Genomic DNA, 23,143 nt, shown 5'->3' on the forward strand with positions numbered 1-23,143 from the left:
TTCTAGTTATTCTAAACTAGTTATTCATTTGAATATCTCCTCGTTTTACAGTAATATGAGTGTAACCGCACAAAAGTGGCATTTTGTCATTATAGTGAATAGCAACAGTGTTTGTTTACAGCAGTGACAAGAGTTGGTCCAGTGGGGCGGGGTGTGGCAGGTCTCTCCGCCAATTATCATCGCCCTTCACCCATGCAACCACTTGAGAGGCGGGACTTTTGGCTCTATGAGCCAATCAGCGTCTACCTTCCTCAGCGCTTGGAGAAGTTAGCAGCCGACAGCCAGTCTGGTCCGTAGCCACGATGGATGCAATACCATGCCTTCTGCTCGTCCTCCTGTTCTGGACAAGGATACAAGATAATACCGGTAAGTGCGCCTGAATGGACAACATAGAGTCGTGTTTTGTATTTCTCGCGTGTTTCTCCAAAGTTACACTCTCGTGTCTGGCTGGTTTCGCTAGAAAAGCTCTTTGTTCAAGAAGCCTGAAGAAGCAGTGTCTCTAACTAAGATGGCGCAGGGTCGGTGGCCAGCCTTCTGCTGCCTGTCTGAGGAATGTTTATTGTCTGGGAAAAAAGAGCAGGCAGCTAAAAGTCACATCGGGCTTAAAAGGGCCAGCGGCTATAGCTGAGGATCAAAGCTGGCCTGTCTTCGGCTTGGTTTTGGTCACAGGTTTTTGATTCTGCTTTCCCAACAAAGAGCACTGGAGTCTGTACGGAGGAACAGTCCTCAGTTTCGCAAATACGAAGTTGGCAGCATCGCTCAGTAACTTAGATGTTTGCTTTTTGTCGAGCACTGGTTGTTCATTTACCTTGTGGTGGGACGGTACATTTTGCACGTCCCATGCCAGCTTTTTAGGAGCACATAGCGTTAGTTGAACTACACAAGTTAATGTTGCCACAGGGCTGAATGACTGTCGTGTTCAGGTGACCGTTATCTCTCAGTGCAACATCGTTTCATCTTATGTTGGCACCTCACTTACTGCTTTCTCACCGCAGACGTAATGACAGTAACGTCCTTGCTCCGAAATGTTCTGAGTAGATTTTTGGACTCTTGAAGAGAATTGAGAAACTAAATGCGTTACTTTTTTCTCGGACGATATCTGGTGTTGAGACGGGGGAATTTATTTTCTATCCTGTTTACCCTCTTTTCTAATAAGTTAGTTAATCAGCTGCTAGGAGTGTTAACGGGTGGTTTAACTTTCTGTTTAACGCTAGTAGCCGCCTGACAGACACGTTCTCAGCACCATCACGTTCGCCTGTTAGCTTCTAGCTGCCGCAGATAGCAGTGATGAACTAGTAATAGCACAGAGTTTAGACATTGTTCCGCTTCGTGTTTCGCTGGATCTTAATGACGGTGTCGTGTCTAGGAAATGTGATAAGTTTGGTTGTGATAAGTGATGGTGTTGGTCTTAGCAGTTCAGACATACGGCATAGAAGGATTTTGTCCCGTAGACACCATGGTTAAACAGCTCGCTGTCAAAAGATGAGAAACAATTTCTTCCGTACTTGTCATTCTCCCAGTTTTAACAGCCTACGACGCACGCCAAACCCCATTCAAAATGTAGCCGTTTATTACTGCGTTGTGCTGTCAAGTCTTATCAGTTTGTTGTCAAGCTGTCAAGTCTTCTGGTGCATTTGGCTTACACGTTTCTAAACGGCACAGCCTTTCAGTAAAACTCGACTTTGAAAATAGCTGTACAGTGATACATCCTGTTTACTGCGTTTAATTGTAGTGGGGGGAGACTGCAGTAGAGCTGTTTAAAGAAACCTTCTTGGCGTTTTTTTTTTTCATTTAAAGACGCCCGAGTCATGTGTAATGTGTAATTGATGGTTACCGATAAGCAGTATTGAACTACCCTGCAAGATATGTGAACTGGATTCACATTTATGGCTCGCATTGGTACACCAGTCACCACCGCTGCTACAGTTGACGCTTGCTCTCGTTCCGCTGAGATTTTTTATTTCCCCTCTGCAACGGAACTGTGTTCGTTTTTCCTTTGTTTCAGTTGTCAGCATATTGCGAAAGGAGAAGGCTTTTCTCATACATACAAACAGCCGATAGTGTGTTTTTTCCCCTATTGACTCGCAGACTCACGCGTTTCCTTTGTGTGACATTCCTTTGTGTGGAGAGAGGGAGAGAGAGCCTCATCATGAGTGGCGGAGCATGCTTTTTAAACAGCATACATTAAGATCTCATCAGAACCTAGTCATGCCAAAAGCACGATGGTGTCCTCATATACCCCATCGCTGCCTCAGATGCAGGCTGGTTATTAAATTGATATGTTGGCTGAGGGACACACAAGAAGGGTGAGAATTCCGCTTTCTTTGTCCAGCAATAGGATTGTCATGGCGTGGGTCCACGGCATGAGCTGCATCATTTACATCAGAATAGAATCCAATATTTTTGATGCAGATAATCTGACACAGCAGATTAGAAAAAAAGTGGACCAGCACACATTTCATCTTTAATGTGAGTAACATGGATATCAAGACTGTATATTAGATTTTACATACGTATGTACTATCACAAAAGGATAGATATGATTTAACCAGGGGGGCCTTTCTTGACACCTTTACATGTCACGTTGATGTTCAATATTCAGGACCACACCCCTGCAGATCACACACACTTGCTTGAGCAGCATTCACATACAGCAGTGTACAACACACAAAGGCATCCGCACACATCCGAGTGCTGGCAATGGGCTAAATTAGGTGCTGTCACTATTGCTCTCCTCATCCTACCAGTCTCAGTCATCCTCCCACCTAATAGGCTCTGTCCTCATGCTCTGTCACTCGGTTCTCCCTCAGCCCCACCACCCTCCAGTTTCATTTGTCTGCTCTGAGTCTTGTGCTTCTCCCCCTGCCCCCCTTAGGCATAGTAAGTAAGCGGACCACATTTAGCTGGAGTGGCTAGTATAAAGGATGAGTGTTGTGTCAGCAGTCTGAGTCAAATGCAAGCCACTGTCAAGGGAGACTCCAAATCAATCCAGACTGTCCCTGACAACAGAGGATGTGGGGAATCATTTCAGGATGTTCTCTCATTTTGTCTTGCTCCAGGATTGCAACTGGTCATGAAATGCATGAAATAACTTAGAAGTTAGAGATGTGTAGCCTACAGCGTGTCCAATTTTTTTTTTACTATAAAGTATACAGTGTGTGTTAGGGAAGTTACAGGTTTTGGCAGTTTGAATGCAAGAATTAACAGGAAATGACACAAGGCATGTACTGAAACTGTGTCAAACTGTGTCGTTAGAATACTTACAAACAAACAAAACGATGTATTTCTTGGCTCCAAATAGAATTAAAATGAGGTATAGACCTGCATGAGTTGCCTGCTCCTTAATATTGGTTAATTAGTAAATGTAATGTTATTCATTCTCAAAGTTAGACAAGGGATAGGATTTGGCATCTCAACAACATTTAATTGGCAGAAACCCAAAGTATGTTATGCTATATAAATAAAACAGTCAGTGTGCCATGGGGTATGTCTACCAAGTATATTTACACCTAGCAGCAATATACCGCACACAGCAGAGGAGGGTTTTGTGTACCGACAAAACCAGCTGAGCTTGTATTGCAGTATGAAGTGTCGAGATAAAGTCGGCTATGTGAGACTACACAAAAAGAAATTTAATGGCGCTACTAGCCACATTAGCTGCAGAGTGTGCTACTGCCAAATTCAACAGGCGAACCAGAAAAGTTCAGTTAAGCAACATGAAAATAACAAAACTTCAAGCTTCTAATTTTGCAGCTGACATCGATCCATCCTTGAGCTTCAGTTTTAAAGTGAATTCTGCTTTGTATTTGCCCTCAAAGCAATACGAAGTAAAATGATTAGTGCACACATCGACTAAAAGTTTTCCAGTTGTAGTTGTTGGGACATTTCCATCAAAATCGCCAGATTTTCACTTCCCTTAGATGGTGGGAGTAAATTACAGTAAGACTTTCGTGTCGGTTTCCTGTAGCCAACAACAAAGAAATTGGCATGCCTTCCTCATAATGTTACCTTCCACACCCTCATGTCACTGGAGTCACAATCGTGGCAAGGAAAATTGTAGTTGGTGAATATAACTCCAGTTGTATGAGTATATGCGTTGCCCGCTACCTCCATGTTAATACACCCACAGTAATTAACACATCAATTCTAATATGCGTAAACATATATATTGTGAAATCTGTGTTGTGACAGAACATAACACCGGTGATGGCGATGAAAACAGTATACCACCCACCTCTAATGTGCTCCAATATCCCACTTATGTGTAAGTGGGACAAAACAAGATATTTAAAAATGTCAACTTAGAGTCTGGGAAATTTTGCAACACTTCCAAGACAAAACACTTAATCGAGAAAATAATAAAATAATGGATGGATTAGTTGATGAAAAAAAAAATACAAATTAGTTGCAGACCTACCAATAGAAACACATTATAGATATTTCTGATTGCTCTGTGTCATGTTTGGAGGAGTGTTATCAATTCATGTAGGTAGTCAGTAAAGCCAAATGTATAACAGCAAATAATGACTGATGGCCACCAAGCTAATGGAAAGGCTTAGCCTAAATTTGATAATATAGAGCCTATATTGCACAGTCGCACCTTTTCTATTACCTGTGAGCAGATCTGCCTAAATTCTGCTGCATTAGCAAACATTGTTCACCAAGAACTGCTGTGGATTCTTAGTCCATATAGAAATGAGTTGCTGCGATGTTGAGTAGTCAAGACACACATGATAAAAAGAGCTCACACTCACAACCAAGAAGTTGTTTGTTTGTTTTGAATTTGTCTACACACTGGTGCTTTGAAGCATTCTCAATAATCTCATTTTTCCACTACCACTTGAAGCAGGTTAGAACTGGTTTTAAGTGTTCTCTGATCATCATTCCCATAGAAAACTTTGAATTAGCGCAGTTAAATTCATTTGTAACTTCAGAGATGTTGCCACCCACTGAAACATTTTTTTCAAATAGATTGATGCATATATTGTACTAAAAGTGTAACACTGTAGCCCAAATGAGGTTGAAGTGGTCACTTCTTTAGAAAAGCAAATCAGGAAGGGCTATTTTTCAGTAAGGCAGCAGTCATGGGAGCTTCTTCTTTTCTGTATGGTGTTACGGATATGCTTTTTTTTAAACTCAGTTTTTTTTGTCTTGATACTGATACAGATTCCACTGAGACTACAGAGTTGATCTTTTGCACTTGCTTTTGAGTTGATATTTTGCACTTACTTTCATCCGTTCTTACCCCCAAGCCCCCGCCCCCAGCTGCTGGGAGCCATTTGTTTGTTTCTGTGTGTACAAACTGCTTGTGTAGTGTTGTTTTTCTGGGTGCTGTGTGCTAGTGCTCTCAGTACTAGCAGTAATGGAATGCCAGGCATGAGGGTGACCCTGGACACCCGTTGTCCTGGCCCAAGGAACCACAACTAATTTGAGAGGCTGTAGCCATGCCAGTGCCCATTGGATTCAAAGGCACCAATGCGTTAATTAATGGCCCCCCGCTCTGCTCTCCTTCGTGGGGAGGCCAGGGAATCACAAGCTTTACTGCTGATTCTATGTTTGTCACAGGCAAAAGGTTTGCTTGTACATGTCAGATGGGAATAAGAGTTAGAACGACTTACAAATCTGAGCATTGGTAGTTCATCTCTGTAGACTGGTTTCTCCTGATCAACTTTATTATTTTCACTCACAAATGTTAACGGTACCTCCAGAAACTAGTTTGAAGAACAGCTGGGGCAAACAGTATTTTCTCGAAGTATTTGTATACATGAGGCAACCAGTTTTTTCCCACAAAGAAACTGGTATACACAAAATGGTAAACTTGACAAACAATTCCACCCAGCATGTCAATTGCATGGTGGGAAGTGTGGGCCATTGCTAATGGTGCAATGCAAGGTATGCATGCATAACCCTAATGCTAACCACTTTACCAAGTTGCTGTTGCAGTATTGTTCATTATTTTAAAAAGAAATGACAGTTTGTTAAATTTGTTTTACAAAGATAGGAAAAAAGTGTTTAAGTCAAGCCTGGTGATGCTGTAGACACAAGAATGATCCCAGTCAGGACTTTACAGTGCAGCATACAAAAAGTGCTAAATGGACTGTATTTAGATAGTGCTCTTCTAGTCTGACGACCACTGACCTTCTGATAAGTGGACGACCGCTCTTCCTCCTGAGCCATAGCCGGTATATGAAATGTGTGTAGCAGTGTTAGTTTTGTGTATTTTTTTTAACCCAGTTGTTGTCTTGGGTCAAATATCCTTGTTAGTTTTTCAGATTTAGTCAGCCTCATTAGTTGAACAAAAGCCTGGCCATTTTAATCTGTCAGTCAAGGAAAACTAGTGATAAACTGATATTTTGTTTTTTTCAGTCATCAGATTATATTGGACATTTCAGGCAATCTGCTCAGGCCAAAATGAAATGAAGAATTATGAAAAACGCAGGTTTATGATTTAGAATGCAGCTAATCAGAAAGTGTCTGGTCAAGTGGTCTGATTTATCATTTTAAGGAATATACCCAGATTCATTTTGGTGCCATATAAAATCAAATTCATTTGATGGTAACATGAAGGACAAATAAACACAGCATTTTAATGTCACCAAATACATGCCAAAGTACCGACAGATCTCACAGAAACTCTGTTGTGCAGGATTTAAATACAGGGATGTCTGTGTTTGAGGCAGAGACACAATCAGGTAAATCTTGATAACTTTTCCCGGAAAGAGCAAATGAGCCAGGTGATTTGGTGCATCTGTGGTCTTATCTGCTAAAGCTGAGACCTGTAAAACAAAACAGATGGTTACATTTGAAGCTTTTTGAACACAATTCCACACAAACTGAATCTTTGAACAATTGTTCAAATTGTATTGAGCCTGTTTCAAAAAATTCTCTAAAAACTGCCAGTAAGAAAAGTAATTTGCCAATCAAATCAGATTTGCTTTTTTGTTTTGTCTTATTTCAGTCACATTATTCCAAATACACCTGTGTAATTTCTTGTCTTACATTTCTACACCAACTTGTTGTTCAAAGCATCATTTTACTGCGTCAAATGTTCTAAGGAAAGGGATGACACTCTCTTAAAGCAAAAATTGCTAATTTTTATTGAAAAGCTATGAAGCTTGATCTTTCGTTCTTGAGACCTTCATATCCATACCTTTTGACAATGTCAGTTACTTGTTTTTCATTCTGGTAAGCATTATGGCTTTTGGTGTTATATACACCACTCAAAATTGTATCATCAATAGCTGTTGTGATATCTTGTTCTTGATAAAGTAAGTAGAGAGACTAATCAAGCATCATCAGCAGCATCTTCCTGTTTTAATTTAACAGCTTTGGCTGAAGGCAGTTGTCCTTCATATATCCACTCATGTAGGGCGTGAAATTTGATAATAAAAATGGAGTCAGCCGTAAAACACATAATATAATATATAATATATCACATAAACTGCCATAATGAGGATGCAGTTTATAAGAATCTGAGTTATCATATAGTAAGTGTTTTTATTTTCACCAAATGAACAGAAACAAACAATGCTGCTGTGTTTTGGTGTCACACACACGTACGCATGCACGCCTGCATGCATCCACACAGTCATGTTGGAAGAGGTCCTCTGAGAGAAAGGCAGCGTGCTAGCAAAAGCTCATCACTTCAACAAAGTCTCAGAAGCTCACTGACTGTGCGGAGTCAGATATTCTTTTGGGAAAAGATGAAAAAGCTATGCCCGTTTCTGGTTAAGCATTGTAAACAAGACGGAGCGTTGCCCTGACATCAGAGCAGCCTCATCAGACCCACTTACCCTGTGTATTCACTGCATATGGAGACTATCCTGCAGAAGATCTGTTTGATAAAAAATAGTGCAATGTAGTGTTACATCAAATGCATTGGTATTCGTTACATTTTAAATATTTTCTTATTGAATATTTTAAATTTTGTTTATCTGCTACATGACTAGACACTCTTTCTGGCGACAAAATGTGCTTCAACTGTAGAAACACTGAATGCAGAAAACCACATAATTTGGGGGTTGGAAGGGGGCAATAAAACAGATTTCATAGGACGCTCTTTGCGTTTTTACACCTCCCATTTCTCCCGTAATTGGCATATTGCATACTGCATTTACTTTATGTTTTGGCATTTCTGTGTCACAGTGCATTGATTAATGCATAATGGTGCGCAAGCAAGTAAAATTGAACAACAAACACATTATGAAACTGTTCTCACAGGAATTATTTGGGTGTAGTGTTTGGTAGTGTAGCAGAGCAGCCTGTAATAATCAGGTGTGTTGTGGATGTAGGACGGGGGGCTGGTGCTGGAGCAGCCAACCAGACAGTCAGCCGGTTGAGTCTGAGCTGTGAGTCAGCTGCTTCAAACAGCAGTCCCCTCTCTGGCCTCCATTAACTTCCACCCCCGCCTCTTCCACTATCCCTGTTTCACACAGGAGGGTTTCTCTCTCTCTCTCTCTCTGTGTTTGTGTGTGTGTGTGTGCGCACGCACGCCTTGGAAGTGATGTCGTCATTTAACTGAGGCTGCCCTGCTGTTGGGACTCTCCAGCATAGACAGTGCTTTGTAAAAGGAGAAATACATACTGGGTTGTTAGTTTCAGGTGAAATGGGATTTGTGAGAACATTGATGTCCATATTCATTATCTTCTTCAACCCAAATTCTCACTGTGTGCTCAGTGGTTTTGCCAGAATTGAATTATGATCAAACTTTATCATTGGAATCAACTTGTGCTTTAGAAACTAAAGAACATAAACAAATGAAGATGAAAGAGCTCTCCTCTTTGTGGTGGCGTAACAATGACTCGGACCATCCTATCTGCTGGATTTGGTTAGGCTCGCATTGAACCAGGGCCTCATTGTAACAACAGAGACAGACTTACTCTGTCCAGCTGACTGGCTCATAAGATGAGAAATCCTGTTTAGTGAAGTCATCTGTGTTAGGATACATTGAAGAGAACACTGGGTGATGATGGTGATTATTTTTGCTTGAATCCTTGAACTCTATTGTAAGAGTGTGTATGTGTGTACGTGTGTGTGTGTGTGTGTGTGTGTGTGTGTTTATTTGGGGGGAAGGGGGACGTGGAGCAGCTGCCAGGGTGCAGGCTGTCTAACCTTTAGATCAAGATGCTGCATATGTATAAGACCAGCAGCTCAGACAGATGTACTGCCTTCTCCTCCCCTCCCAATCTAAATCTGCTTGGCCATCCATACCTTCCCCATTCTTTTGTAGGAACAAAAAAGCGGTCTCAGCTGTAATTCACTCTATGTGATACAACAGGCCAGTTGTAGGGCGCATGCATTTTTTTCATAAGGTATGCAGCTGTCAGCAAATATATATGTCCAAATAAGCTGCAAATGCACACAGTAAAAATGGCTATGAGTGTGCTTCAACCAGTTTCTCTCTGCATTAATCTCAGAAATGAATGCAGATTGTACTGAAAATATGCCACGTTGCTTTACTTCCATATGAAGCTTTGCAAGGTACTTCCACATTCTCCTAGATAGGTTTCCTGTCCAAAAATGGCAATTGATATCCAGTTTGCCCAGTGTCAAGGACAGTGTTATCTGTTATAGTGTGAGCCACAGTTTGGTTTACACCACGTCGCTGAGCTGTGGCTCCAGCTTCGACCTGCAAGGACAAACAATTCAGCAGGGCAGATGGCAGCCTCTCTGGTCTGCTCTGTGTTTGTATGAAGGGAGGTTCATCCAGGTCTGGGGCAGTGGGCCCCTTCACCCAACACACACACATACAGAGAGCACATCTGGTATGGACAAAAGGCCAGCCATTATGGAACGAGATGGGTGGATGGGGGCTAGGGTGGATGGGGCGGGTGGGACCATGACCTATGGAAATGACTCTGGGAGCTGAAAGGTTCCACTGAATAAGGGGGAGTCAGCACACATCACATGTCACTCTCTCTCTCTCTCTCTCTCTCTCTCTCTCTCTCTCTCTGTCTCACACACACACACACACACACACACACACACACACACACACACACATCTAGCCTTGCGAGGACACTCATTGTCAAGTATTTCCTGACACTTTACCCTAACCATACCCATCACAACTAAAATACCTAACCTAACCCTACCCTAACCCATAAAACCAGGTCTTAATCTTCAAATAGCCCTGTGAGGACTGGCCAAAATGTCCTCACTTACCAAAATTGCCCCCACTCTGTTGGTTAAAAAGAAGGTATAAATTACACACACACACACACACACACACACAAAGATCTAAGGAATGGAGTGGGGGAAGGGTACCATGTGGATGGTAAAGTCGCCCTATGGGTGTATGTGTGTTGGTATACTTGCTGTCCCTTTGTCCTTTAGCGATAACAGAATTGCGTTAAACATAAATGTTGTGTGTGTTTATGCATAATTGCATATTAAGTAGCTGTAATAGCAAGATAAGATTTTTAAAGTGTACATTTGTTTAAATACACCGTTTTTAACAAACATGTACGCAGTCAGGTTTTCCCACAGAATTCAATTCTATTTGTGGTGGTGGCTTGACTACTTTTTCGCAGCTGAATTATCAATGATTGCATAGCATATAGGCTTCCTTTGACAATGGCTGGTTTCAGAATGACAATAACACTGCATCATTCTCTTTCTTTCAAAAGTACAACTGCACTGAGTTAAAAATAAAAAAAACAAAAACAAAAACATTGTAACATGTTTTATCAATGACATTTAGCAATGCACCCCATTGACTATTTAAATATGAATGCACCAGGTAGAATACCTTGCAGCCTTAACGGTGTAGCTTTTGCAGCCAAACGCAAGGAAACAAACCTGTTAAAACATTGAGCCTATCAGTCATCATTAAATCAGGCCTCCACAATGTGATAACAAAACTTGAAATTTCAATTTGAATTAAAGAATAATAACGAAACTAATAACAACAGGGTTTTTTAAGCATAATGCCATTCAAAAGAGCCAGTGTCTTTGCAGAGACTATGGTTGCCATGGTGATAAAAGTAGTTAATTCAGAGCACGAAACGGGTGAGGAGAGAGGTGTGATGTGTTCATATGTCTGCACATTCACTAACGTGTTGCTTGTGAAGCAGATAATAGCATGCCTTAGGTGAATTAGATTGTTGTTGGGGGCAGAGTATTAAAGAAAGATGAAGCACTACACCCTTCCCCTTATTTCTGTTAATGACATCACTATGTTTTTGTCATTAGGATCCCCAGTGTCTCACAGGAATTATTTGACTAGTCACAATCTTTCATTGTGTTTATATGCTCTTAATCAGCTGGGAAAGTGTCATTTTTCTCCAGTAAGGTGATTTCTTGAATGTCATGTAAATGACAAACCTGGTTTCTGTAATCATGGATTAAAAAACCCGATTAGCTAGATTAGATAGCTAGATTAGATAGGACCATTTACAAATTGTTATGAGTAGCATTTGACTCTTATAGTGGCCGATGGCTGTGCTGCCTCCACCAGACATTTTCATTGTTTCATGAACATGATAAAATTACTTCATCATGTCCTTTGGAGGAAATTTGCCTCCCTGATTGTTTGTTTTATAAAAAAAAATTAGAAAGAAAACCAAACAGCCAGTTCGTGTTTTTCATCCCATTCGGCAAAGACTTACTTGACAGCAGCTTCATGTACAGGGAGATGTTGTCAAGTTCAGAGGCATCCTGGTCAGATGAAGTGAGGCTATGATGTGAGCTGGGAGACAGACCAGTTGGGACTGTTGTTTAATTCAGGATGGGCTTTTGAAATGCCTAACAGCACTGCTCTTACAGATCCCAGGGAAAGCAAAGCACTGAGCATGTTGATTCTCATTCAGAGTGTCTAATGTCAGACTTGGGCTCTGCTATATCTGTGGAGCCTGAACTTTGTTCCAAACTGACAGAGAATCATTCTCCCTGGAGGGAGGCGACGAGTCTACGTACTTGAAAATGTAGAGTATTTGTTTCATTAAAATTAATCACCTTCATCCGTACAGGTTTGAGACTGGTTATACTGTGAAGTGGACCCCTATTGAACTCATAGTTTTAGTCTTTTACCCCCTGACTTGGATTAAATGTCCTGAAAGAAGAGGTCTGTGTTTTTGGCAAATGGTTTATTTTGACAGTTACCATGTAGGCGAAAATGGTTGAAGCAAGACTGCATGAGATCACACATCAGGAGGAGATGTTGCCTTCTTTGTCACGTACATGCATAACGAAGACTTAAGGGCCGTCAACGCCAAGAATGGTAACTTAAACAATAATGATAACGATGTGAGCACCCACACTGATGATAACTAATGGTAAGGGTTTGTAAACAGTGGCACACAGGCTGCCCACTCTATCTTAGGAAAATGGATATTGATGACCTATTTTGCTGTACATGGAGGGAAACAAAAATAATCTTTTGAAGAGTAATTTTAGGCATACTTCTGATGAGTCAATGGCATGGTATGGAACGGTATCCTGGCAATCGTCAAGGAGGACATCAGTAAGGATATAATGTATTTCAGAGGGCCCATCAGCCCCAAACACCATTTGGCTGCGTGCCTCCAGTAAAATTACATTTTTTATGTGTAATTTGCAGCCAAATATTGTGTTATATAAGTGTTTTATACGTTTTGTTTATCACAATAGCCAAGTTTCTTCGTCATTGATAATGATAACCAAACACCTTGTCTGATATCCTTCTTCTTGATAGCGTCTTTATCATAATTGCGTCTTGGTAGCATCGTCATCCTGATAAGTCCTTTATCAAACAGGTGCTTTGAAACACAGTGATGTGTCTCTCTACAAAGAAGTCTGCCATGGTGAATATGATGACCTGTAAATTAGGTAAATTGTGATTGGCCGAATGATTTGTGGACTCTACCATCTACAGAATACACACATTTAAATAACAGTGCCACAGACATGACATTGAAGGAGCATTAACTAGGAGCAGTAACTGGTCAAAGAATGGTCAAAGTTAAAGCAATAGTATTGATTTGTTTTCCCCATAATTCCACTCCATAGTGATGCAGAAAACACGATTTAAATAAATCTGAGTTTTTGAATGAACAGAAAAAACTATGCTGCTATGTTTTAGTCTCTCTCTCTGCCTGCTGCAGCGACTCAAATTTCTGTGAGCTGGAAGGGCTAGAAACATGAAACTCATAAATGAGCAAAATTGGTGATAAAACATCAACTCAAACACTTTGCAGAGAGCAGGGCTTAGCAGGCAAATGGACATGGACTCATTAACATTTTTTTCCAATTATCAGAAATCTGGGTACACACCTTCAGGCCGAATATTGAGTCAGCCTATTGGGGGTGCCTCAAATACCAAAAGCGTGCACCTAAAATTTCACCGATTTTGATGTGCATGCTCGGCAAGTACTAACCAAAATCAGAAGGGGCGTATTGATTGGTGCATGTGGGTATGGCCTATCACATATTTGGTCAATACTGGCCTTTTAGCAATCCTGATTAAAGTCACTGAAGAATCCTCCTCAACCTCTTGATCATACACACTGAGATTCATCAAATTTGATTAAGGGGGGGAGGGGGGGGGTGTGCCCAAAGTGGGAGTGTGCAGGCTTTGTGACGATGAAACAATTGCGTTTGTCTCACTCGTTTAAACAGAATTAAACTATTTGAAGTAACTTTGCTGAACATTATGAAGACTGAAAGCAGCATGCTTGTGCCGTTTTCTGCTTTTTGGAAATCATATGCCCGAGATAGAGACCAAGTAGTTCATTAACTGTCAGTGATGAGTAAACCTGAGAGTTTCAAGGCAAGTTAATGACTCTGCAGAAATAGAAATGTACATTGTAGTTTAAATATTAGTGTGTATGATGAAGTATCAAGTGCAAAGCATGGTGTGACACCACATGGCAAGACTCCCACACCTTCCAGCATTCGGTCTGCTGAGACTCCACCTCACACATGCATATACTGTATGCCTGGCAGCAGAGAGGCTCGCAGAGTACAGTCCCAACTTTTGCTGCTCGTTGAGCCCGCTCACTCACTGGAGTGTGCAGACTCCATTCTGTTTCATTGATGGCGCATTTCTGAACAGTATTCACTACAAACAATTTTCCTCTGCACAGAAGAAGAAAAAGTGTCATTTTAGTTGTGAATAACTTAATTATGTCGAGAGAAAATGGTCTAGTAGCAGTAATAGTGTAAAATCTGTTTTTTCACGATGAGTATTTGTTTTTGATATGTTTACCAGACCCAAAGATGGATTACTTAACAGGAAAAACTGGCCAAAGTCAAAGGGGTCCGGGACCCCTAAGCCACAGCCTCTGTTTCAAGGGAGTTTTACTTTTATTTCTCATTCAAAAAAACAGAGAGCTTATTCAAAATCAGAGACGTCCAATTTATGTTATTCGTTATTCGACCATGTAGCTGTAGCTTAGGTACCTCACTGACCTGCTTTCTGAAGCACATGTGAAGCAAATGTGCCCACTCTCCAATGTTGCCAGTTTGGCTCATTTTAATGTAAAGCTCAGACTATGTGATAATTTCTACTTTTTAGATGACTGCTGTATCATGTAAGTTGATCATAGAGTCATAAATTCTTGCTGTGACTTGGCAGAGAGATGTGGCAGACTACACCTTGGACCTTGTCCAATCATAACTTGTTGTCTCTCACAACTTGCTGTGACTTGTATACGTTAGGTGATTGGGACAGGGACCAACTTAACTGTTCCAGCTGTGAATGGGTCATTAGTCTTGACACCAGCCGAAGCCCTCTTTACCGACTTTATTTCAGAGTAGAATACCAAAGTAAGTCCTTCTGAGCTGGCTGATGTCATTTTTACTCTCTACTCCTGAGATGTGTAGCTTACATACAGGAGGCTTCTGTAGTTCTGACTCAACTTAACTTAAGCACTAATAATTAAAAACAATAAAAATTGCTTGTCAGTCGAAATTCTGCTGAGCTTGAGCTCTGAATGGTAGATAATTCATTTACTGTCTTGGACATTTCAAGGCTGTGAGAGTGTGTTTGCTCAGGTATGTGTAACTTGCATTTTGCGTATGGGTTGTGGAATTGAATTGCTATTGATTTGTGCAGTATAAAGCTATTGTCTTTTGCTATGTCTCTCTCCCTCCTGCCCTCTGCTGTGAGTCGATGTATTAGATTAAACTTTATCCTCTCTTTTCATTTGAGCATCTCCTGGGGCTTCCTCCGTGCAAGGCTGTAGCCACATAAAGCCTGGCCACAGCAATCTGTCTTTCTTTCCCTCACTTTTTCTCTTCCCTCGTCCCTCTTACAACAACGTTAGGGTAATGGCTTATTTAGCCCTAATCAGATTGTCCAGAATGGCATCATGTTCATTTAGAGGAATTACAGATGTTCAGTGATGGCAGACTACATACCTCCCAGCAGCGCTCAAGGCTGTGACAATGTAGTTACATTTTGAGACCATTTTTTAATAACTAATCGTCATATCATGTGAATTGTGGAACAGTGTTTCCACTGGTTATATTTTGACAAAGCGGCTGCCATAGAAATAAAAAAAAAATCATAGAAGAAAACAAAGCATTCTGCAATTTATGATCTGATGCATTTCCTTAATACATATGTAGTTATTGTTGCTATGCAGCACTTTGGTTACTTCACCCTTCAGACCCGATCCACCCCAAAGAGAGGAAGAGGGTGTGAGACAGTGCCTGAACGCGGGCGAGAGATTTGACCAATGGTTTATGAAAATGCAGCATCACCTTAATGTGTCAATTAGTGAAACAAGACAAAAACAGACTGAGTATCTACAAAATCAATGACGCTGATGAGGTAAAACATTAAAATGTCTTTCTACTGTTTTCAATTGGGTACACGTCAAAAAGGATGAGCAAATTCTCACATTCAGTTTCATTTATATTCAGTCTTGTAGCTTCTCCAAAATAGCCTGCTGTGGTCATATATATTTTGTTTATATATTTCAAAATATTCTACAGTTGTTTTTTGCCTCAACATTATGGAATATTGCAGATTAATGGTAAAAATGTAATGTAACAATGTGTCTTGAACACAAGTATTTAAAAAGAGTTCAGAGTGCCTTCACAACCAAGTGTGTATTTCCTGCAGTTGTTGAATTGCATTTAACATCAGGAGGGATGTAAACATTTTTCTTTTAAATAAGAACATAATATAATCACATTTCAGTGATTAAAATATTCCTAACCCACAGGTTGGTGTATGGAGGTCAGACACCATACCTCTGCTGTGCAGTGGTGAAAACTGACAAATTATTGGGGGAAATGCAGCCCACTTCATGTCTTATTTCTAGGCATTTTTATTAAACATACCTCAACAATATCACCAAAATGTGTGTTGAAAGTCACTAACTGAACAGAGTCCTGAGCCTTTTCTGTATTGCTAACATATTGCAAATGATTTTCCTCTTCAAATCAAGGTAAGGTGGTAGCCCGTCTTTTTAAAATGAAATAAAATACAACAGAGGTCTGTATTTTTTTCCCCTGTGAGAACCACTCAAAAAACATCTATGGAGAGCTACTGTTCTTGTTCCAAGGCATGTTCTGACCCTGAGTATTGAGCTACCAAATGCACAAGATTATACACAGATTTTAATCAGTACCACTGACAGTGTCAATAAAAAGGGACACTGTGTCACAGAAAGTATTGCAGACTGTTCAGTTGCATTGATGTTGAGTGCATTTATGACAGGCTTCTCAGTTTTAGACTGAGCACATTCTCTGTTACAGTACTTACCATTTGGCTCTACGGGTAGTGTCAAGGCTTGACACCATGCTTTAACATGACTGTACTGATGGTCTGACGTGGTCTTCTGTTTGCAGCAGTAGGTTTGTTTCAGGTCAGGGCGTTCCCTCTGCTGGCTCTCTGTCAGCTCATACTGACCAGCTTTTGTCTTGTAATGGATTCTCATGTGAATCGTGTTGAAACATGTGAAGTCTTCCTGCAGCAGTATAACAGTTAGTCATATAGGTGATTTCATACCAAATGCAGCATATCCCACAGCTCCCTCAGCCATAACGCTGTACTGTCTCCACATTACATGTCGATTACCTCCATTGTACAGTTTAAGAGGGCTAACTGGCAGTTTCACATATTGTTATTGATAGTTGTGGCAAAATTATGTTAATGATTTATTATTTGTTAGGATAGTGTAGGGTGGAGATCGCCCCACAATGCAACAGGCTCTGCAGACTGCAGACTGTCATATAGCCATTTTATGTTTTTCTACATTACATTATTCTGTTTGTGGGTGGGTCTGAGACAGAGAGAAGTTTTTTTCTCACTCAAAAGTGAAATTTGATTTGAGTTGGGTTGTGTTTTTTTCGGTGAAATGACAAATCTGCAGAGCTCATGTTTTATTTGCGAATGAACACAGCTTGTTTCTTTTTCCGAGTGAGCATCGAGCGATTTGAGCAGGGCGGGGAGAAATCTGACCTGAATGTGGAGTGATATTGACCGGGGTGGCCTTCAATGGGTGAGCAGGGGCATTGAACAGCTCCGTTAGCAAGGATGGGAAATTCTCACTCCACTCGGCTCATATGCTCTGGTTCATAGTAGTGTCGTAATGAATGTTTATCTCCAAAGTCGGTACCTTGTCATCTGTATCTTTCACTTACCTCCTGATGCCGATCCCTTTTTCTTCAATGTATGTAAATTCAAAATAAGTTTAAAAGTTTAAAAGTACAGGTTGATGATTTTGATGAACAAATTGCTGAAATTAATTGGTGAAGGTTGACGGGAGAAAATATGACAGGTTTAATAGCTGTTTAGTTGCTGCTACAATAGCTTCTCTTGCATGTTATACGTATCTAATGGGCTCTGGGAATCTGCTTCTTTGTATGTGAAGTGATAAAATGCTCTTTTGGCTTATACTACAATATAGAAATATTTGTTTTCCATATTATCTTAAAAGATAGATCTCGTGATATATTATATAATGAAAGTATACTTCTACTTCTAAGTCTGTGTATCCAAAGCCTGATATGTCTTGTTCCTCTGTGCCATTCAGCTCCATTGTTGTCCACTTGTGAGCTTGCCTTGTCAATAAATTCGGTGTACTACAACATTGCACTATTTTGAGTAGTTTTTGTGTGACAACATGCTGAGAATGGTAGGGGAAACCCATGATTGTTATAAACTGCATCCACAGTTTGACGATTTCTGCAGTATTCTGCGTTTTGCAGTTGATTGTGTTTGTATTGTCAAATTCCATCATTGCATCCGTGTTTTCTGCATTGTGGAAATCACGATGATGTGTGATCTAAGCTGGCAGTTCAAAGGTCTGGGAAAAGCAAGTGAAGCCTGAGGTTAGTGTGTGCTAACACATGTAATGTACGATCTAGTGGGGGTGTGGAACATGTGTCCCTTAGTAATATAAAATGTGAAAACGCACTGTCACTGCCGTCCTTTGTAGAAGTAGTTGTAGCTGTTTCATTTACAGTAACAGCACTGGTAGCATTTGCATATTAAAGTGGAGTCAAGCCTTTTTGCATTCTCAAGCTTAAATGCCTTATGATCATTTTTGCCATTTGATATGTTGGCTGTAGCTTAAGGTCAGGATGTATAAACCATAGGAGCAAATCTCTACATTAATGACATTATGTAATGAGTTTTAGGTTTCAAAGAACAAAATAAGTGATTTCGTCTGTCTGCTTATTCTGACTATATTGGAGAATTGAAAGATGTCTCAACCAAAACAATAGATGAGACTCACTGTGGTGGCTGTACTTCACTTTGTTATATATCATCAAATTACACCTAGAATTGTTCCCACAATAGCAGATGAAATTTACTGACATGTTCAATCTAGACTGAATCAAATTCTTGGGCACCACAGCTCTAATTACTGTCGTCAGACCTCCTACGATGCAGACAGACAATTTTGAAATGCAACAGGAAGACACTTAAAAATCAATTGCTCCTCAGTATTCCTGCCTGAAGATAGAATCCTGTGAAGAACAAACGTAATGAATTGTTGATACAAAATTTGACCCAACACACTAATTTTGTTCACCCAGCCACTTTAAATGCCTCAGCCTCTGGCTCTCTCATACAGCCCTCTGCCATATTTGAAGCAGATTGGAGTGAACTGCACAGACGTATGATAACCGTTAAGACGGCTCTTATAGTTGCCCTGATAAGACTAATGAAAAGTGTGTGAGTGAAAGCCAGAGGGAGAACCAGCTGGGAAAAGGCTAGATAAGAACAGCCCTTTTTAGAATCACTTGGTTTCACTTCATTGTCTCCAGACCAGGAACTAGTTCCTATGATGTGTCAAGTAGTCTGAAAATGAAAATTCAATGGAGAGACGCTTTAGCAGTTAATGGGGAAACTACAGTTGTTGGAGCTGGGTGGCACTTCACATTAATTTAATTATTCAAGTGTTTGTCTTTGCAGTGTAAGTTGAGTTCTTGTACCATTAACAATACATAGTTTCTAATTGATGTATGTGATACATAGCTGTCTATTTTACCCTAGATATTCTCTGCAGAAGGCTGCATTGTGTTATGATTGTGCCGCAGCTCTGCCTGTACGGTGGTTGAGAAGTGGAGCATCTAAATCAGTCTGTTCTTTCTCAGCAGACACACATGGTCACACACCTGCTGCTATGCCACCACAACTGCCAGATACAGATCAGATCAGATTTGCAAAGTTCTGAGTAAAGTTTTTATTTTTGTATAGTATGGTGTAGATGTCTAGTCTTCTATAGATAGGAGGTCAACCGATAGCTTCAGCTCAAGTAGTCCAACAAAAATTTTGAAATTCCACACAAATGTTTAATAGGATAAAATAATGTAGTGATGACATTTAATATCCAAAAGGTCAAACCTCACTGTGGCATCATAATGTTCTGCAAAAACACTTTCTGGCCATTATTCAATGCCATAAGATTGTGAATGAATTTCAGATTTGGCCAAATACTGTATCGGTGACACTAATCTTGGGTGTCCACCTCAAAACTGTGCTGATTGTATAGATCGTTTGTGCTGCCGGTTTGAAGATGTGTGTGAAACAGCCACGTTTTACAGTTTGTAGCTTCTTGGAGACAACATCCAAGTCATATATCCACAGCAAGGCAGATTACACTAAATTAATTTCATGCTTCTATCCTGAAATACTGACTTGCACTGTCTGTGTCTTGTAGATTCCTTTATTTTATTTGTTCTTTAAGCTTGCCTCCCCTTCTATTGCTTGTTTCCCCTTCTATTGTAAGAATGAGAGAGATGGAGGAAGGGGGTCAGAGGAGGGGAATGATGGAGGGAGGATGTGACAAGAGGGGGATGTTAATAAGTAGCGACCGCTAGGCAAAGAAGAGAGAGGAGGGGTGGATGGAGGTTTAAACGTGGTTCAGCCCCTAACTGCTGATGGGGGGCTTTGTAATGTTTTGTTCCTCTGTTGCCTGGCTACTACACAGCCAACAATGCATAACGTGACTATAAAATGATGTTTCATGGATCAGTGTGGTGGACATGATGGGAGGCAGTGCTAGCTGGCTATGCGGGTCCTGCATAGACTGAACCTTCAGGTGGCACTGCAGTTGATTTGCTTTCACTTCCATGTTGACTAAAAAATGAGAGATTACAAAAAATATTTTACATTGATATATGATATGTTTACAGTTAATTAATTAAATTAGAATTAGTAAAATTGAACAGTCCTGGGCTTCAAAGTTCATGCCTAATGTTGGAAAAAGTAGTTTGACAAAACATGACCCTCATGAGCATACAGTGTTTGCGCTGTCAGAGTTGTTCAGTTGCTTTCAGCCGGCGATGAAGGCCCCAAGAAAACTGAAAGCTCCAGAATCGAGTGGAACTGAGTCAAAATGATTGACCGTTTAGTTCTTTAATGAACGAACTCATTAACATTTTGTCAAGTACCATGTTTTGTTTTGTTTGACCAGCAGTCCAAAAGTCAAGGATATTGAAATTGTGCTTAAAACAGCGACAAGGTCATTATCACACCTACTTCACTGTCTGCTGTTGTTATACAAGGATGTGGAGGGTAACATTTTGAGCAGGGCAGCCAATTTCTCTGTTGTTGGCTGCAAGAACCAAAACAAAAGTCTTCATCTATTCCAACCATCTGAGTATGTCAAAGCCCAGTGTACTAGCTTTTTTTAATGCCACTGTGACTCTGTGGCTGGAGTCGTTATAGTTTTCAGGTTGTTCTCATGAATGCGATATCTCGGGAATGCCTTGATGGAATTTCTTTAAATTTGGCACACACTTGGACTCAAGCATGAACTGCTTAGATTTTCCTGGGCAAAGGTCACTGTTACCATTCAAAAAACATTTTTCACAATAATTATGACAACATTTTCACACAAATGTCTCGTAGGATAAAATTATCAAGTGATGACATTTTATGTCCAAAAGATAAAAGGTTAACGTCACTATGACATCATCTGCAGAAACACTTTTCTGGCCATTATTCAATGCCAGCACTCGGGGAGGAGATTTGGTCAGATGCTGAATTGGTGACACTCACCTTGGGTGTCCACCTTGAAGCTGTGTTTATTGCTGAAGCATCAGCGTTTTACACTTTGTGGCTTCTTTACCACAACATCCATATTTGAGTCATTGTAGTTCACCACAAGCTCACTGTTTCTGCTGATGTTGAGCTTCATGTGATTATCGTCGTGCCATGTGATGAAGTTCTCTGTACTCCTCTCGAAAAAGAGTCTGTAGGTGTAAGTCACTGCATATATCATGAGCCTGGACGCACATGGACTTGCTGCAACTTGACTGGTTGATAGCTAAAATAGCGTTTCAATCAGAGAATCTTGGACAGTATGAGAAAAATAATGTCTTTTTTGAACATGAAAGCATATAAACTATTCTGGTACTTGTGGGCTGCCAGGTGTTAAGAGTTCATGTACACTGGTAAAAAACTATGTCAGCTGACACAATTTTAGCCCAGTAATATTTAGTCCTACTGTAGGAAAAAGCCCTTTATCTTCAGGATTCAGACCTAAACCAAATGAAGAGAGAGCCATTCTCTGAATTATTTGAAATTCTTTGGCTTACACTTGAAGAATGAGCAAGTGGCCTACTTTCCCATTCTTGTCAGTGCCAATTTTTTGCACTAGTCTATTTCGCAGCCTACTGAACTTTAAACACGAAGGTGAGATAATAGCTGGCAAAAAGGCTCAGTCTGGCTCGATGTAAGCTTTAGGCTCTAGAATACTGTATTCAAAATGGAATTAAGCATATTTTCACAGGCTGCCAAATACAGTGCTGTTTGCAAATACCAGGTCAGTCGCTGTGGGTGGAGGTCTGACCTGCCACGCCAAAAGGCATGGCACGCCAAAAGGCATGGCAAGTTAGACGATGATGCAAGAAATCCCATCAGTGAAATCCAAATTTAGTTTGATTTAATTCTGGGATAAACATCTGTGAAGACCAGTGTGCAGGGATAAGTACTGTCCTTGCTAAAAGCTTTTTTAATTCTTTTGACATTTTCAGCCTCACCTACGATTTGAAAGGGTGCAGTGGGTCCTGGGCTGTGCCTCTACTCAGGACCTGTTGCTGTCACATGGCACACACTGAGACCAACAAGCCTCTTTGCTGTTTCTTCAGAGTTTATTGTAATTGACCTATTAATGAACATGTTTTCTGATGACCCCAGTTAATTGGTATTGATCAATGTGTGATCTTCATACATGGCTTGAATGCTGCGTTTAGCAGGGATGTTTCTGATGATCAAGTTGTGGCCTATTAGGGCAACTTGCTATTGATCAGTATTGACCTGAAGTGTTTCTAAGAGCCAGTACAGTTGTAGTTGTTTTTGTGACATTGCTGTGATGTGCTGCTGTCAAATGAAAACTGCAGTTGAATTTCAGTCGTCTGTTCATGGTGGAGATGTGAGACACTTTCCAATTACTGTCAGAGTTTCCCTGCCACAACAGATCCACCCCTGATTCAAACTTTCAAAGGGGCACTGCAGCACACAAAGTTTGGTGACATGTTACATGACATAAGCTGATGCTTTTCTACTTTTATCCTTTAACTGATTTACAATAAGTGCATTCATCCATGAGGTATGACTCAAAAACTGCGATATCATGCAAGACCGTCAACTTCACTAAATATGCTTGAATTGTTTTTCATGGGCCACAGTACAGTCTGAACAGATGTGTTTTCAGTCTGCAATAGAAGGAAGAGTAGAGTTTCCGCTGTCCAGATG

General features: G+C 40.5%; 1 protein-coding gene across 1 annotated transcript in view; it reads left to right on the plus strand.

Moving 5' to 3' along the window:
* The first annotated feature begins 299 nt into the window (after positions 1-299).
* tgfbr1b (transforming growth factor, beta receptor 1 b) overlaps positions 300-23,143 on the plus strand; it is a 64,007-nt gene continuing 41,163 nt past the window's right edge. Inside the window, exon 1 of the mRNA XM_041961036.1 lies at positions 300-366. Coding sequence (XP_041816970.1) covers positions 303-366 — 64 coding nt within the window. The 5' untranslated portion in view covers positions 300-302. The remainder of the gene's footprint in view (positions 367-23,143) is intronic.

The sequence above is a fragment of the Chelmon rostratus genome, chromosome 20 (assembly GCF_017976325.1).
Source record: "Chelmon rostratus isolate fCheRos1 chromosome 20, fCheRos1.pri, whole genome shotgun sequence".
NCBI lineage: Eukaryota > Metazoa > Chordata > Actinopteri > Chaetodontiformes > Chaetodontidae > Chelmon > Chelmon rostratus.